At 38.2% G+C, this 19,136-nt stretch overlaps 1 protein-coding gene and 1 non-coding gene across 11 annotated transcripts in view; both read right to left on the bottom strand.

The window, feature by feature from the left end:
- meis2a (Meis homeobox 2a) overlaps window positions 1-19,136 on the bottom strand; it is an 83,023-nt gene that overhangs the window by 32,425 nt on the left and 31,462 nt on the right. For all 10 annotated transcript variants that reach the window (XM_007888040.2, XM_042337918.1, XM_007888041.2 and 7 more), the window contains one exon: window positions 12,787-12,932. In XM_007888040.2, the coding sequence (XP_007886231.1) occupies window positions 12,787-12,932 (146 nt within the window). The remainder of the gene's footprint in view (window positions 1-12,786; window positions 12,933-19,136) is intronic.
- Window positions 18,745-18,816, bottom strand: trnat-agu. Its single transcript has one exon. It is a non-coding gene; the product is annotated as a tRNA-Thr (tRNA).

Below are 19,136 nucleotides of genomic sequence, written 5' to 3'. Positions count from 1 at the left end.
TGCCTGGCTGTCTCAATAATTGGTACATGCTCAATACCAGGTGGTCTAGTGGGAGAGGAATAAACAAAACTATAGTGAGAAAGGGTCTGAATCCACTTTTCTAGTAGTGGGGGAAGGTGTTCGTTTTGTGTAGAGCACGTGTCTGGCAGCCCTGGTTGATTAAGACTGTTTCAATATTCAACCTTTAGAAGATTTATATCTTGGGACTCCTCAAATTTTGAAATGAAAGTCTGATCTTATCCTGACAAGGTATTGACACAAGGTATTTCCTTTCATTGGGTTTTTGTAGTAAAAAAAATACTACCTCCTTACTCAGTTTTCTGAAGCTATCAACCACAAGATTCATATTGAACAAACATGAATGTCTGACACTGATTTTAGCTGGAAATTGCAAGTCGCCACATGCATTGAACACCTAATGAATACCTCACTTTACTACCATGAGCTAATTTGGGGACAGCTCGTCCTATAAACCCTGGAGAAATTGCTTTTAGTTCGAGGCAGGAAGGATGAAACTGAATACAATTTGTATGTATGGAGGTTTCTTTCGGGCAACTGAAGAGAATTAAATGTTCTTACATATATATAACAAGTATTTCTGAAAATGGACATTTTTGAATACAGACATAATTAGTTTAGATCTGAACTACAGAAATTAAATTGAATAAACAATGATAGTTAATCAAACACTAATTATCAGTACAACACATAACTAGCATTAGTGCAGATAATAGCATCAAAAGTATTTCAGTTAAAATACTCCAGCTCTAAGTACTTTTCACTTGGAATATCAGCATTTCCTTCTTTTCTTTCATTAGATTTTTCCCAGTCAAGTCTAACAGGAAGCCTAAAGTGAGGCTGACTCCTCCCTGGAGGCTGCTCATCAGCTAGCTCAGCTTACAGCAATGAAAAATTGGTAACACACAAGAGCTCTGACCCTTTAGTTTCTATCAAATTATCTTTTATTATGAAAGGTAATAAAAGAGCAACTGACTATACCCCAGCTAGGACTGCTGGTCTTTTATGTTTCTTTGTTATTAGCATGACAATACTGATGTTCTACCATTGTGATCATTACCAACTCCAGTAAAGCTGACTAAATTGTTGAGCACACCAGCAGGTCATTAGCCCTTGAGCTGGATATATAATAGGTCTGAAACAGATTTGATAAACCTCAAGCTCTATGCTGTTGACAAGTGTCTTCATTCTTTTCAACAACTTTCAAAACCATACTGGAAGAATGGAACAAAACCGTCAACAGAGAGCTTGGATAGCATATGCTAAATTCCTGTTGACGAGAGGTGGAAGACAGCTGTTTTTTTTACTTGACATCAGAATAATTAATGATATAGTCAAGCTATCAACTGCAGACTTTGACCAGGAGGCAACACCTTAACTTCTATCTTCAAACTAGGTGCCAGTAGTAATATTCCTCAGCATAATAATCTCTTTGCTATAAAAGAAGTGGTTGGTAAAAAAGGAAACACAGTAATGCAGGTTTCCTCTGTTGATTGCCTGCTGCTGTGGACAGCATCTAATACACTTGTAGCTGTGAGGAATTACTGTATAACACAACATTATGAAGCCACTGTATGGGATTGCCAGCATTTTTATTTCCACTCATCGTGGCTAGAGCCACGATCTGACCTGGCTACATGATTAATAGACATGTCTAGTGCTCCCAGACAGCTAGCTACCCATAGTCTTTCTCCCTGACTGCCATAAATGTACTCATTATTCAAATCCTGAACAACCACCAAAAGCCATTTCAAAACCATAACCTATAAAATGCTACCAGCACCTTTTCTTTCTGTTTTGTTTGAAATCTAAATGCTTGATAGAAAACTCTTCTGATGCATATTTTCATAACTACTATATCTCAAACACTCAAAGGTTCAAAAATAACCCTGTAACCAACATAAAGAACTCTGAGACAATACAAAGTGAGACAATGTGTTAGATGTTTGCTGAGCTAAAAAAAAGGTTTCAATATGTTAGAGAAGAATCTTTAGGTGGGGGAGAAAGGAGCATTGCTAGCTATAATGCGGTTGTACTAACTAGCAAACTTGAATTTGAATCCAGTCTTGACTGACATTTGTACTTGGGCTCTCCTAGGGGTGAGTTTGCCAGTCTCAGCCACTAGTCAGGAGAAGGGATGCAAAACTGCCTGAAAGGGAATCTTTCCCATGTCGCTCAAGTGCACCTCCTGGCGAATCAGGTAAAGAAAGCCACTGACTGTGTCCTGTGGGCTGCAATAACCCACAGTGACTGAGGGGATATTGAGTGTATGTGGAAGACATGAGAGATTTCTTTTTTTTAAAAAAATACACTGAATGCAAGCAATTTTTTTTCCTCTGTGAGTTTGCGCAACTTTTGTAAAAAAAGTTGCCTTGTACTGTTGACACAAAATCATATAATCGTGTAGAGGATTTTAAAATCAAGGAAGAATGTGTGGATGAAAGTTTATTGTGACTCCAAAAATATTAGAAAATGATTTCAGTGCAATTTTACATCATAGAAAAGAAGCACCTAGGCCTGATAAAACCTAACACTGCCTGACCCTCCCCCGCTCATTGACTTCTTTCCCTGACCCTGGTCACTAGCTGCTGTAATAGGATATCACAGAGATTCTCCTCTGGAATCTTCAATCACCACCTGAAACGCCATTCGTAGACACTGCTCAATATCTCAGTAGCTGTAGGAACTCGGATATGCATTCATTTACTGTCCATCAACTCAAAGGCTCAGTTTGTCACTAGACTACTGTGTGTCTAACACAGCTAGCCATAGCAAGAGAAAGTATAAATTACAGTAGCTTGTGTTTACCTGGATGCAAGCAATATCTGCATTTTCTCTCTCAAAACAAATAGGGCACGCACCAGGATACTGAGGATGGAGAATTGTTCAACCCTACCTTGGCAGGCCATGACTTTCTGTCTTCATGTAAATCAGTGCCTGTCACTGCATGCATGATTCACTGCTCAGAGTGTACTGTTCTGTGACGAATGAGTCCCGCTTAATTTGGCAGTGATTATGCAGGTTGCTAGCCTTCTAAACCCCTTTGAACTTGTAATTGCTGCTGGTTTAAATAATGAACATTAAGGGGGAACTCAGAAAAGTGTGGATAATTACAGTTTTTTTTCTTTACTGGCAAAGGGTTACTGAGGCCACTGAGAACGGTGTCATAGAAGCCTGAGCAAGCTTGCTTTTGACATCAGAAAATCTAAACGGACCCTAAGAAAGGAGGGGCGAAGGCAACAATGAATATTCATAGTCCGCTACCTCTGTAGTAGTTAGCTTACCACTTTGTGCTTTTCTGATCAGCTTACAATTATGTATACACAAAGGAAAATGGTTTAGCAGTTACACTGTATCAAAAATTATATCATGGTTACAACCTCTTCATTCAATGGCTGTGGCCTCCAAAGGTTATGTGAAACAGTTTTGAATGACATCCCCTCCATTATCACAACCAATGTAATGTACACCCTAATCAAAAAAATGTTTAAATGTAACAGGCAGCATTTCATTTTCAAGCCAAATGGTAACGATTTGTAACAGCACTAGTAAATCAAACATTATACAGTCTCTGTGTCTGTTTTTGATTTTTCTACTTTTTTTTCCTTTTTTGTTCCTTGTCTATTTGCACTTTTGCTCTGGATTTTCTTTACCCTGGTGTGAGACGAATATCAAAGACCTGTGCTGTTTGTAGGCCTCCAGCACATAACAACATCTCAATGGTACATTTTTAGAACCTGCGTCACAACATGGCAGCCTATGATTAATGGCAACTACATTGAAAGCAGCAGCTCGTCAACAACGCCCTCCAGCAGCGCTGAAAAAAACTCCGCAATCCTGCTCTGCGAAGGCTGGCGCAGCCACAATACCCTCATCACTTGCAACTCTTGACACCAAACGGAGGCATAAAACAATTGTTACAGAATTCGCTGCAAACTTACAACACTGTTTGGTTTCATCATCAAACTTGTCTACTTGCAATATAATGAACAATCAAATAATACCTTGCATACAAGTTCAGCTATCGCGAAAGGGCAACACGATTAAGGATTTGTGTTATCAACAGTATAAAACAGAATATTTTCATGACACTTTTGTAACTATGTACTCCAAAACAATGGGGCTTAAATTTTTTCAGACAGAATTGGAATTTGCTCGGTATTAAATAGTACACTAGATCACCAACATTAATTTTTTTTAAAATGTGCTAATTGGGGAGTTTTGGAGAATTAAGTTTATAATGCTTTTCTGCACATCAAAGTGGGGATTAATGCAGTACCTAGTAATACATATTGTAAAAACATATTTTGCTTGATAAAGCTAATCACTTTGTAAGTTAATATAAAAAGGATTGCATCTTTATTTTTTACCATCTAATCTGAAACGATGATTAATTCATACAGACATTCTTTAAAAAATGAAAAGCATATGTAAAACAAAAGACGTAAAAACCCTCTACACTGAATATATACATGAACACCTGTTTGGAGGAACAACGTCTTCAAAGCGTACATAAAACGCACAAAAAGAGATTACAACATTGATCATTATTAAACACTAAATGGTAGCAATGGATACTGCAAGCCATAGTTTTAAATCTCTCAAAAACCACACTGCAGNAAAAAAGTATCATCCCTTGATACCATCCCTTGCTCAGAAGTTGTTTCCCATTCTATTATTTGAGCATTATAGATAAAGTCATCAATAAGCACTGTGTTTGAGTTCTGGTAGTTCAAAAATATTTATGCCCTTTGAAGTGTAGCTAAGCTGGATTTGGGATTTACCTATGGTACCACTTTACAAAGAAGGTGATCTGTAAAGCATGAAACATCTTAAGGTAAATGAGAAAGAAATGCTCAAGACTTGCTAATATTTCTAGCAGTATTATAATTCAAGCTTCTACCAATCATTTTCTACTAGTCACTATCCATATGAATCATATGTTCATTAGAAATCAGGCTAAAGCTTTAGCCGTTTCAGATATTGTATGTCACTAAATCTGCAATAACCCAGCCTTTACACTCAGAATGTATATTTATACTTGTTGTAGTTTTCATCTCAATACTCGGATTAGACTTGAATGTAATATCAAGAAAATGATATGTGATTTCCACATTTATTTTGCATTTCTGGTATAAACCTATTGTTTTGTTCCCATTAATGAGCCAAAACATTTTTTGTTGGGGCAAGAAACCTGCTGGTAGACATTTTGGATAAAGGAAGATGAGGGGGTGGGGGGGAGGTGGTAAGAGGAGGTAAATGGCAGGATATATCACCAGCCCAATAACAAAGCTTATAGTTCATATATTGTATTTGTGTAACATTGAAAAGTATTTTTGTGGAAGTGGCAGGAGCACAATATCATAATATCCAAAACAAATATCCCAAAGAAAATGTAAATTGACGAAGTAAAAGGGAAACAAATATTGGCGAGTGGAAGAGAGGCATTGTTTCCCAACTTGCTAACTCTAAAAGTTGCCAGGAAAAAGACGTATTCCACCATCACGTAGAATTCAGAGCACACACAATGAAAAAAAATCAAAGAACCTAGCTTTTTCATCAAGAGCAGAAGGGCTTTGAATATCCAAAATGGTACTAGTTTAATTTGTCTTTATAAAATATAGCTACCATTGCCTTCATATTATATGTCTGGCTCTGAGAATTAAAAAAAGTTCTGAAGATGTGCATTAAATCCCATTCCATTTTCGATTTGATTTAATTTGCCCCTCCCCTCCTCCCATAAATTCTCAATGTTACTGCAATCTTCTAAGGGTTAATATCCCCTCTCATAGCTTCATTACTTCATGTGAGAAAACAGCACAAAGACAACAGATGGCAGACAGTGTTGACTTCTGTCCTTTCCAATGCACAAAAAGGCTGCAGAGAACCTTGTTTGATAAAAGCAGAGGCTTTGGTGGCCTTCACCATAATTATCTGATAGCTGTGTGACTGATGAGCTCTGGAACATTTAGTTTTCTATAGACACGGTCTGTGACAACCAAACTGTCCCTAGGTTGCCATGGGTGACCAGAGTGCTGACATCGGGTCCCTACAGCAAACAAGCACATGACAAATGAGTCTAGGGGCCTCAATCAGCTCTGAGTATAGGTGACCCCATCCCCTCTAGACAAAAAACTGGCCAATGGATCAGAATGGGTTAAAAAGGGGCCATAATTAATTCAAAACTTTTAATCATTTGAATCTGTGTAAAAAGCATACATTAACAATATCTCGACACATCGCGTGCTTCTAATAATCGCTTCCAGAAAATAAATATCTAATAAATAGCTCCATTTCACTTCAATCGAAATCTGAAATCCTACAAAACATGATAATAATGGTGCAAAATGCAACTTTGACAATAATTCATATACACAATGAGCAGATGTGTTCTTTAAGTTACAGAAATAACTATCAGCACTGCCCGATGAGCTGCAGTCCACTCCTGAAACAAGGCAGATTGTAAAAGAGGCCCTGCTGAACTAATGCTAGAAAAAGGGCAGTCTGTCAAACAGGGTGTGCTAAAGCCTATGTCCATGCTATAATGGGTGGACTGGTCTTTGTGTCAAGCAAACATCCTCTCCTAGGATAAGATTGCCTCTAGCCATGTGTAACATGGTTAACTGTTAGCCTAACAGCTCAAAGGCCATGTGTGTTGTATCAAACCTAATGATAATTTTCATCACCACAGGGTCGTCATGGAGACAGAAATGAAATTGTACAAATGACCAGTATTTGTCATAATTTAACTTCCCATAAACTGTTTCAATGATTTTCCTCTTTCAGAATACATTTTGTGTCCCTGTGATCTTCCAACTCACTTTCATTCTGTCTTCATTTTTATACCAATTTAGGATAGTGCGCGTACTGTTCAATTCAATAATTTTATCTTCAATTAAATTTAAACATTAGCTGACTAAAAGATTAATTCTTCAAATATCAGAGGGGAGAAGAGAGGTCATATTCAAACCAGAAAGCCTGAAAAAAAGTTAAATTCTAAATGTACGAATATAAACACACTTCTCTTGAGTGCATTTGATGCAGACTTTTTCTAACCTAAAGGCTCTTTGAAGTAATTTCAAAGCCACTGCACTGAAATTGAAGCCACCTCAACATGTTTATTGTAGCAGAGATAAGAACAACTATCTGAAAATTGATGTGAGCATTAAAGGGTGGAGAGAGGTTTTTTTGTGTGGCTGAGCACTTCCTGTTTTCATTCTGTGTTCAAATATGTTCTTTACAAAAGCATACAGGGGAGTCCTTGAGAGGAAAATCAAGGAAAGCGGAGGGACTAATTGAGAGGTCTTGTGGCTTCTTAAGATACAATTTAAGGACCTTTCCTTTCCAGTGAATAAAATTGAGTCTTGGGTCACGTGCACTCAAATACCTTTGCTGTTTGGCTTAAAGAATTGTTCCACCCAAACCACTGCTCAACTCAGTGATGATGGTAATGTTGAGCAAAAGTGCAAATATGTAGCACCTTCATTAATTTCAGATTTCACTTTATTCAGCAGATTTTAAGAAAAAAATATAGCCACAGAATAATGCGAGTGGATAATTCCTGAGCATGCAAGTGTCCTGCAGCTGGAGTAAGGCTGAAACATCTGAATATGTTTCACTCGATTTATGTGGTAGGGAATAACTTAACTCATGCTCTCAATGTTCAGCATTTGAAGATCGAAAAACGTAATATCTACATGTTAAAGTAGCATTCATGTACAATTTCCTCTCCCCTCCCCCCCACCCCATTATGAGCTGCGGCACAAAACATTTATTCAGGGAAACAAAACAAAGCGCTAAAAAGAATACAATCAGTGACTAGTGGAAACTGTACTTTATTTCATTATTTTTTCCCCCTTTTGCCACATTAAACTAACTGCTGAGAATTGTTGTGGCAAGTCTTTGTTGTTTTTGTCCCTCAGAGTTGTTCAGAGTAGGTGACAATGGCTCAGAGTTGAGAACATATGTAGAAAGACCCCTGTGGTTGATGGAAAAGTTGCTCCATGCTGCTTGGGTGTTTGAAAAAAAACAACCAGCGTTCCTTTATTCCTACAAAGCTAATGAATGCATGAATGCTAGAATGCAGCAACGACCCATTCAAAGGAAAAGTCTTAGGACCCTCCCTGCAAGAGCACATCCTGAGATGGTAAAATACATTTGCTTAACAAATTAAATTAATGAGATAATTCAATTAGTCTTTTTGATGTGAAAAACAATACTCTTTAAGGAAGGGATTACTGTAGTACAAGAACAGGTTGGCCTTCACAAAGAGGGGNAAAAAGCTTTAAAACAATGTATTTAAAAATGGGAGAACAATAAAGAGAACTTGCATTGAATTGTAGTGTGTTAGTTGTACACTTGTTTGCATTAGCATAGCCAGATGGGAAAATTCTCACATTACTTCAGTCAAAGGGAAACACAATCATTCGATTGAAATAAGAAATGTTGAGGCTTAGTAGCAGACAGGAAAATGAAACTTTGTGACTTGCACGTAGATATAAAATACTATGGTGGGTGGTTCGCCCAAGGTCTGCACACTGCACAGCCATGCCCTTCAGGACAGGAAAAACCTCCCAGCAGCTTCCCTAGTAATACTCACTCGACTCCAAATTAAAAACATTTTACAGGTTACTAAATCTCCAGCTGAGGTGATGTAGCAAAGAACAGCTGTGAAGTAATTTTGATAATGATGAGAATAATAAGCACATGGCAAGGTTCAGGGCTTTGCTGTTGCAGCTTCAGTGCTCTTGAATAGATAAAAGTGATTAAATACTCCTGATTATCCCTGACCAATATGTAATGGATTTACAGCCCTTTCAATTAGTCAGTATTTGCTTAGGACTCATTATTTTGTCTTTGGTTAAGTAATCAGCCTACAGACGCATGTTCTGTCTAATTCCTCTGTGCAAATGGGCACAGGGCACCTGACCTCCGAAAAGGCCATAGCTGCAAGGCAGAATACCCACTGCTACAACCGAACAGTGACCATTCTGGTTAATCCTGACCCCTGAGCCACAATCAATATACCTTTATTTACTAATAATGTCTTTACATCAAGATGACAGATAAGAAATAGGGATCCAATATTCATTTTTTCCCCCAGTCTTTATGATTTACTTTAATAGTTTCAAACATCAATAAGACTTTTAAACACTCTGAATCATATTGTAAATTGATCTTCAAAAACAAGAGAAGGATTTTCTCTTTTTTGTAACTGACCCTCGGTGAATGCATGTGATAAAGGAAATCCATGCGTGATTAAAACAGGATCTGAACTCAGAACCTTACTGATTGAAGTAGTAGTAAACAAACTTTCAGCGTAACTTGTTTTTTTTAAAAAAAAGTTCTGCTGGATGAACAAATTGCTTGAAGGGGAAGTGTATTCTACTGAATTGTCACATAATATGAAGTGGTATGAAGGAAAATACCTGAAGACTTATGGATGCCTCTTAATCATCGTGTTTCCCTGCTTTAGAACTGCTGATTGGAAGCAGACATTTTGTGCAGAACTCCCTCTCACATTACATCATGAATATGAGGAGGAGGGGAGAGGGGGGGGAGAGAGAGAGAAAGAGAAACCAATTCGCTGTCCATTCGCCTGGATCTTCATGATGTAATATAAGGAGCTAAACTTAAAATCTCTGCTTCCAGACTTTCTCTAAACAGCAGTCCTAAAGCATAAAACGAGATAACAAGGATGAGAGAGGCATTGTAAATTTTCAACCATCTCCCCATTATAACACTTAAGATTACGGTCAGTTGTGTAAACTAAATATCAAAATTTGGATACATGAAGCGAGAAATCAAAGGGTTAGAGAAGAGATTTAATTAAAAACTTATCCGTGCATTTACATGCGTGAGGCACATTGTGACTTTACCCTGGATATTTCTTCTCCACAGAATCAAACCAATTGTGGGAGCCTGCTTTAAATTGGTGCAAAATCAGCAGGTCACTTAGAACAGATAAAGTACACTGATCAAAAGCGGAACCTCTATCTTGGTAGCTCATTGTAGAGTCCACATTAAATTGTCCTTCTCAGGTTTTAAAAGTTACTTTTTGCACCACGCATTACGCACCATTCGCTAACTCAGAGAGTGGTCAAACAATTCGATTTCAGACCGCTGATAATGATCCTGTTAAAATAACCAGAAGAATACGACCAAAAGTTGACCAGAGACATTTTCCCTTTCCCCTCTCTCACGGATCACTTAACCTCTGCTTGTTGTTTCTTTCAAATGACTCGGTTAAGATTGGGAACTCAGATCTGTAAGAAGCAATTTGGAAGTGCAGGGCTCTGTAACAATTCACTTCCTCTATTTTCTCACCTGCTCTTGTATTTTTTTTGTTCATTGCCTCCTTTTCTTTCTCTCTCTCTCACTCTTGTTTTTTTTCTTGCCCCTCTTGGTAATTTTACTCTCTCCTCAAATGCATTGTCATTAAATCTGTGCTTGCTTGTTTTGCTGAACAGTGCACTTACTCCACTTACGGTAATTTGAAAGTGCTTGATCAACTATAACCATTAAATTTGGTTCTCCTACGTAGTCGTATTTTTAACAGGTCACTAAAATTTGATGGCGTTTCTTAAGACAGTTATACAAAGCAATATCTGCCAAAAAAGTGACAAAGTAATTTAATTTTACAGGTGGAAAATATTGCTGTAAAGTTTGAGCTGTGTGGAGATTAAATATTTTTTGATTAAAGGTATGCAGGTGATGACAGGAACTGCACACTTCACTGCACATGCTGCTACAAAGGAAGCAGCTGCTTCCCAGCTGTAGTATCAGACGTGTATACTATATTCAGCATCTCGGAGCATGAATTGCTTGTCGTAGGACTGTACGTCAAATAATACAACTTAATGTTCTTTAAAACCTATCATGATGTCTAAACAAGGGAGGTGTAAAAATCCTTGCATTTGCTATCATGCCTTATCATGTCTTCAAGACGTCTCAAAGCGCTTCAAAGAATATATTGTAAAGTGTAGTGACTGTGTGTTTTGTAGACGATACGCGGCAGCCAATTGCACACAGCGATGTCCCACAAACAGTCATGGATTCAGTGACCACATTATTGTTATTATGTATTGTGGAGGGATTATTACCCCCATATAATATACATAGTAAAATGTATTAAATGTAATCAATTAAATTATTTCCCCAATGCAACAATTTTTTTTCACTGAATCTGACTTCAAACATCTGAAGTTATAGTTAACTTCGAAAGGGTTGGTCATCACAACATCGGAAACAGCAAAGTTATGACTTTAGAAAAATAAAATAAACCCTTGGAAATGTTTTATTTAGAAATAAATACTTTTTTAAAAAAAAAGCATTCAACAAAAAATAAATGAATAGAACAAATATAATTATAATGCCTGACCAATCCATTTGCTGAACAAGATATCAACAGAGAGAAATATCCACACTGGATAATACTGATTAACACGACTATAGCAGTTAAGTTTTCATAGGAAAACTCTGCATAGCATTTTTTTAAATTTGATATCTTCATATTTAATTTCTCTTTCTCCCTTTATAAGTGGTTTGGTAAGGCACTCCCTTGTTGAATTGGGAAAGTAAAATAAATTTCCTTAAATGTCGTGGATTCAGTTCCACGAATGACCATCAGGTGATGCAAACTGAGGAGAGCAGTTTGCTCCCTGTCCACCCTATTGGAACATCTTCCTTCTGTGTACTATTTCATGCAGTTAACTGACCAATAATCAATGGTACCAGCCTGAACGAAGCAACTGTGTGACCATTTCCAACCAGTCTTGACCTTCCAGTTAGGAGCTAAGAACAGTTCCCTGAGGTAATTGCACGAAATTTGAACAAGCCATTAAAATTCTTCTGCTGCTTTCAAAACAGTTCATTAGATATTTTTCTATGATACATAGCACTTAATGGCAGTGCTTGAAAAGTCGTTCTGTGGCACCGAGTCTATGATGCTGAATACTTTCACTGATGGTCTAAAGGAAGTTCTATTGTCAATATCCTGAATGCAGAATCCACAATTTGGAGTACAAATAAAATGTGAAGCAGGGGTGACTAGTAGGTAACGGATCAGTTTCCCTGTTGACATGAATGATGTGATTGAAATTAAAATTTGAGATTCCCTCACTGGTCGAGTTGGGGACCCTGTCCATGCATAATACAATTCCCAAGGAAGTCTGTTTGTAATGGGTTAATGGAATCAAAGCAAAAAAAAGTAAAATATTTACAGCATCATTCATGTTTAAACTGTACCTCTCCAGTAAATAACAAAAGAAATTTCTGGTTCAGAGCCTCGTGATATATGCAGCACACCATCATAAACTGTGCTCCCACTCTCTCTCTCTCTCCGTCTCTTTCACTTCCACCCTCTATTAGAAATGTAGCCTTCCTTGAAGTAATTTTTGATCTCAAAAAAGGCTCTGACCAGAAACATCAGACACAATGTGGAGGAACTGCTTCACCCGCTTCCCCTCATGTTAACCTTTTCATAGTTTTTTTTCTATGAACTTTATCATCTACAGTGAAAGGTTTAGAGAATTAATGTTGTGTGTGTTTTTGAGAGGCAGCAATCAGAGTAACTATATATACACCATATCTATAATTATATTAAAAACTTCCTTTCTGTTAATGGGTAACTAACTGTCTGTCTTAAGACTAAAAATGTAGACAATGTTTCTAAGCATAGATACATTTTTTGGGACTTCAAACCATCTGATAGTAATAAAGAGTGTAATAGAAACCAACACATGAATGAATATTTGTCACCGTACATACCGTGAGGTGCTGAAAGAGCCAGGCTCTCATAATATTTGTAGCTACTTTGGGGAAAATGCCTCTCTTTTTCTGTCGCTTTTTGTCCTTATCTGGATCGTCGTCGTCACCTGTACCTGGTGAAGCCACACTGTTGTCTAACCCATCGCCTGAAATCACAGAATTGGGAAAAAATTACACATTCTGAGTGTTTTTAAACTAATAACATGCAAATTAATTGAATTTTATTCAGAACTGCACACTGATTTGAAGTAATGAAAGCTGATAAAAAAAATTCTCATTAAAATACTGGGTTGTTATGTGAATAATATTTAATGTGAGGCACCAAGTCTCCCAATGCTGTTTTGATAAACTTCACATGAACACACATGTATCATTAATTCAATTATTACTGTGCTTCTGACATAGTGAAATAGCTCTCTGCCAACTAAACTGATATATGGTTCAAAACCTGCAATTAGAATTTTGTTTCATTCCCTAAATATGTGGGATGGCTTAGGTGCAGAGTTTCTAACTAAAAAAATGCTACTTAAAAAGTAGCAAAAATGTGTTACAGGGATTTTGTATAAGGTCTAAATAAATATGTCATGCCTCATTGCACAAAACATACCTCAGCTCATCACCCCCTCCTCCCATTGTATTTGCATGGGATGACACCCTCTGTATCCCTCCATCACACTGTTTTCAACTATTATATTTAAGAGAATTAGGTACATATCAATACAAGATACATTCTTAAATCCAGAGTTATCTCCATCACCTCTCACCACTGTTCTGCTTTTCCTTGCATTAATTGTGCATTAGCAAAAATCATTTACTTTTAACAGCCATAGTTATTTTTCTTTACCCTCAGGCAAAAATGCCTTGAAAGCCTGCCTAGAGGGCATCTAAATTATGTATCTAAAAAACTCTGCACCAAGGCAATCCAGGACTCGTACTTTCTTAAAATTCATACGTGCTTGTCCTCCTGTTTTTGAGAGGCATCAATCAGAGTACCTATATATACCATATTTCCACATTAATATTTGAACCAATAACATTAAAAAGAAAGAAGAAAGAACAGACCCAAAGTATAATCAAATGCAAAATAAATGAAGAATACTGAAACAGCATCAGGGTTTTTATTCCGCTGGTGTGTTTTTTTCTTGCACATCATTAGCCTAAAGCCACACGAAAGAAGAAAACAGAGAAGTGTAGAGTTTATGCTCCCTGCTGGTGTTTAAGAACCTGAGGTTCTGGATGGACATCTGGAAATTGCACTGAGACTGTGGGTTTTGTAATTTAAGAATAGACATTCATTAGCAGTAAATGCCATAAATCCCATGCTAAGTAAAAACCTTGTTCAGGAAAGCCTAAAACAATAAACTTTGGACTCAGAGTAGCCAGAGCTGCATAGCTTCCTGAGGAATGCTACAAACCCAGCAGCTAATTCTACCACTGTCTTCTAGTTATAATATTACCGGGATTGGTATTGCGAACACTTACATTACATGAGACCCTTTCCACAGCAACTCTTATACAAAGTTAAAAAAAATTTTACCTCTCCAACCACAGAATCTGAAAACCCACAGCAAAGAGTTGGCAGATTAATTTTATTGACGTTTCCATTTTCACTGCAATGTGATACCCTCCATCACATCGAAGAGGCGACCCCAGTATTTACAGACTGACAAGCCACTTCATTACAGCCACCCAGCCCCAAGGCAGTGCAGCTCCCTCCATCTGCACAAATGTCAGTGCACAACCCTTCATCTACCACTAACTTTTGCTACCTCTCAACGAAAGTGAATCATGAAGGCGAGCCAAAAAGGTGGAAATAATCATAAAAATGATGCTGGACCAGAAACATTCACACAGCCTCATTACAGTTGCCGACCACAGAGGGCTGGTGATTTACACCGCTCTTCCAAGATGCCAGGAAGGAATGCTGCAGGGCAAATTTTCCCAAATGCTAATGGCTTCTGACTGTTCCTTGGCAACTATGGCATTTTAACCTGTGCGGATGTACTCTCCAAAACAGAAACTGGAAAGGTCTTATCATCTGTCCATGTGACACAGATGGAGAGTGGCTATTAGGAGTCAGGCAATGGGCCTTGGGGATCTGAGGTGCTGCATTGTAGCCTACGGCAGTGTTGGAAAGCTGTGCCTGGGGAAGAGAAAAATTCTATACCAAAAAAGCTGGCATCAGAAATGTGTGTGCATATTAGGAAACAAGATTGGGAGGGTTGGGGGTGGCAAAAAAAGTTAGTAAAATATATGTAATTTTTAGTACTAGTATTCAATGAAATTATTTTTGAATTAAAATAATCCTAGTTTGTTTATGTCATTTTGATTATTTACAAACTTCATTTCATATCATCCACTATCTCCCTCTTGATTGTTTTCTTCAACGTAAATGCTACAAAATGTTGCACTTTCCAGGCATAAGGTAATTTGTTGATCCCCTCCACCCCCCACCCACCAACCCCATAATTTATGTTTACTTTTAAAAACAAAATGTTTTTTGGTCCGTTTCAATACATAAAACTAGGCTGAAACCATATCAACTCAGGGTCATTTTAAAAATCGCAATACTTTCCTGTCAGTTTGACCGAATGAACCATTACCTGAACCTCTAATTACTAGTCTCTCTTTCTGCCCCGCTGTGCTGCATGCTCTTGTGTGTTAAAATTGAATTTTTGTAAGATTTTTAAGTGACCAGATCTTCAGCAGGGCATGGCCTACTGTGCTGGAGTTCTGTATAACAGCTGCACCTCTTTTGTTGTATGCAACATTTACGAACTGCGTGGGTTTTCCTACGTTAAAGAGGAGACAGTGACCCATGCCACCTTCTTTACACTCAAAGGAGCACTGAAAAACACTCCTCATAGGCTTACCTCGGGCTTCTCTGGCCCAGAACAACCTCCCCCCGGGTAACAGCAGAGNAAAAAAAAGGGATTTTATGCTCCTTTCTCCTCAACTTTTCAGGCGGTATAAGCAGCATTTAGCACATTCAACCCCCAAATGGCTCCAAATGCTCCAAGCTGCAGGGGCTCATCTTTTGTTAGTCTCCCTCTATTTACACAGGATTTACGCAGGCTCTCCAGTGAAGAGACCACATGTTACTGACAGAAAGCGGCTCCATTCACACCACACCAAGCAACAGGACTGTAGCCATTGCTGCTTGCTTCATGCTTATGCAGGATTAAGAATTCAACAACATTGAGCCTACAGACTCTTGCTAAATGGTAAACAATTTTTTACTGGCTACTACTTATATCAAATTAAGCAGCGAGGAAGCATAATGGTAAACATGTAAAGATTAATATAAAGGTTAAGTCTTTATATCTGTTTTTAAGCTTCACCTTCAATAAAACAATGCAGTACACCTCACTGATTTATTTATGTAAATTATCACCCTATTATCTTCTGTGCTCCCAGTGCATTTTCTACATCTCTAAACGCATCTGAAATTTGGCATTAAATGACATTGAGATTTGCTATGTTAAAACTACCTTTGGAATGCAGCAAATATTCATCTCTCCAGTGATCAAAACAAGAGTTAAAAAGGGATCTGAATTTAACTGATAGCAGCAAGTCTACAATTATTTTGTATATTGTCCTTATTCACTGATTCCATGGTGCATTTTATCTAAAGGACTTTTTCTATTTTGACTTTTAAAATGTTATGCTGACATTCGTTTCCACCGACGCAAACGAGTGCGCCACGGTGTGAGAGATGCAGATAAAATCCAGGCTAATGAGTGTCCTGAGGTTCCATCTCATTCAATGAATGTCATTCAGGAGCAGTTGAGGTAGAGAGAGAAGGGACGCATTTGAATAGTACAAATATAGATTGCTAAATTCTTAAATAAAATAACTTTTTTGACATTCGCATCTTCAATACAATGTGTGATCACAAGCACTAAACTTAGTATCCATAAATGGTGATTAGCAAAATGTTCAGAATAAACACTTAATTAATTACAATTAAGGTATTTATTTCAACCAGGAAAAAAATCCCGTGTGTTTATAAGCCTGTGCCCCAGACAGTTAGAATTGATGCTACCTTGATAAACAGCAGTATGTTATTCAATTCTCATCCTCATCAGTTCACTAATTAGATGCTGGTGTAGAACTGAGCTATATAAATCAGGATGAAAATATAGTTTGTTTTAAATCAGTTGATTTCAACCCGTATGGTAATAAGGATGCTATAACAATTCTTAGTACCCGGTTTCGGGAGTTGGAGGGGAGGAGGGAGGAGAGCAATCAGGGTTCCTGTTCCTGGTCCCTATCCAAGAACCTAACTGGAAGGCATGTCTATGTATATAATGGGACAGAATCAGGTTTTTTGTGATAATAACAAAAAATATATTGCAATGTCCTCTATAACATGCTGACAGTCTCTATTTAGCCTCACATATGAGGAATGATGACAACAATTTGCATTTAATATAGCTTCATGGAGGGTAATGTCGCAGAACACTTTACAGGGGCTCTGAACAAGGGAGAAGTGGCTGTAGGCATGTTTGAAGAAATAGGATTTTAAACGGGACTTGAAGTCAGAAAAAGAGGGGGAAGATAGAATGTTAGAGGGAGGCAGTTGCAAAGGTTAGGCACAGAGACTGAAGCTTGGCTATCAATAGTGGTGAGAGTGCGGGGGTCACACAGCAGAGGGGCGTCTTGACCACTTGGGTGAGCTAGATGGTAACAAATACTGTGAAATATTACACCAGTATGAATAATATATATAAGATATACATATATATAGTGACTATCCTCCGAGGGAGGGGGGAGTAAGCAGGGTCTTCTTGGTACTAAACTGGCTCCAAGGAGACATGTTTGTCAAAGGAATGACAGAGTCAAGCCCACTCTCAGTGGTCCAGTTACTGAACCAGGCGGATCCAGGGCACTGCTGATAACAGCACAGCCAGGCTGGCTCATCAACAACGCTTGGAGAGCAGACCAGTCACTGGGGGGCAGGGACTCTTCCTACTCAGCTCCTGTTAACCCTGCAAGCCAAAGCCGTAACAGGTAGGATGGTCCTAGCTAGACAAGCAGTGGGAAAGCTTGCTAGGCAGTGTTCTCAATGATAAACTACGCGGTTTCAGTGGGTTAGATTCCAGCAGTAACCCAATGCACACTCTGGAATCCCCAAGCCTTGGCTCTTGCCAACCTGTGCTTAATACGTTTCAGAATTAGGTAAGCAGGATGCATCCCTCCAAGGAGAGAGTGCGCATTCCATTCGAACAAATATCTTTGGAATTTCCATGTATCGGTGGGATACATGGAAATCTCAGCTTGATACTCTTAAGCATGGTGATGGGTTTCTGCATTTGTCAAGACACCTGGCTGACCACAAAAAAAGCACAATGCATTTCCTAATCTAACTAATTCGCTTCGTACCAGTATATGCCCATTATAGGATTTAGTGCAAAAGTTGCAAACGCAGCATGAAAATCTGAATATAATTAGCATTGTGTCGACTGCAGTCAAGCACAAGGAAGCTAAGTAACGTCATGCCATACATCAATTCAGCTATTAGGTTACCTGTGATCCCCTCAATTGACCAATAAAATGTTAGTGGGTAAAACTGATGACATGCTTTTAGCATTCTACAATCCTTCAAATAGCAGAGCATCATCGGATGGAGAGGGGTCTGCCTTCATATAAGCACTCATGCAGTCACAATACTTGAAAACATGATATTCAGCATGTATATACAATCAGGTATCTGACTAATAATAATAATAATCCTTGCATTTGATATAGCACTTTTCACATCTTCTAGACGTCTCAAAGCGCTTCACGGAATAGACTGTAAAGTGAATTGACTGTATATTTGTGGGCGAAATGCGGTAGCGAATTGCGCACAGCAATGTCCCACAAACAGTCGTGGATTGAAATGATCAATTTATTATTGTTTTTTTTTGAGAGATTATTATCAGGCATGTGGAGTAAGGAAACTTGCCCAAGGTTTCACCCTGCCAGGAATTGAACCCAGGTCTCTCGCTTACTAAGCAAGTGCTCTAACCACTGAGCTACAGGACTAATGTAACCAGTCTAACACCAGTAATGGAAATCCAGAACAATAATTCCAGGCAAACGGGCGAGGCCTTGAGATTAAAAGATCTGTCAACATCTAATAAACTGGTGGAACCAGCTCGATAGACTAAATGGCCTCCTCTTATTCCGATTTTCCTATGTTCCTCTGCGTCCAGACTTGTCCTTGTAAGAAAATAGTGTGGGACTATAAATGACTTGTTTCTGTCAAATACTTGCATCCTTTATTTATTTTACAAGTGCCTTGACCTGAAGGATTTTGATTTTTTTTATAAACAAAATTCTACATACCGTAGCTGCATGAATAG

This window comes from Callorhinchus milii, unplaced genomic scaffold, assembly GCF_018977255.1.
Source record: "Callorhinchus milii isolate IMCB2004 unplaced genomic scaffold, IMCB_Cmil_1.0 Scaffold9, whole genome shotgun sequence".
NCBI lineage: Eukaryota > Metazoa > Chordata > Chondrichthyes > Chimaeriformes > Callorhinchidae > Callorhinchus > Callorhinchus milii.
This window is presented reverse-complemented; position numbering and strand designations above follow the sequence as displayed.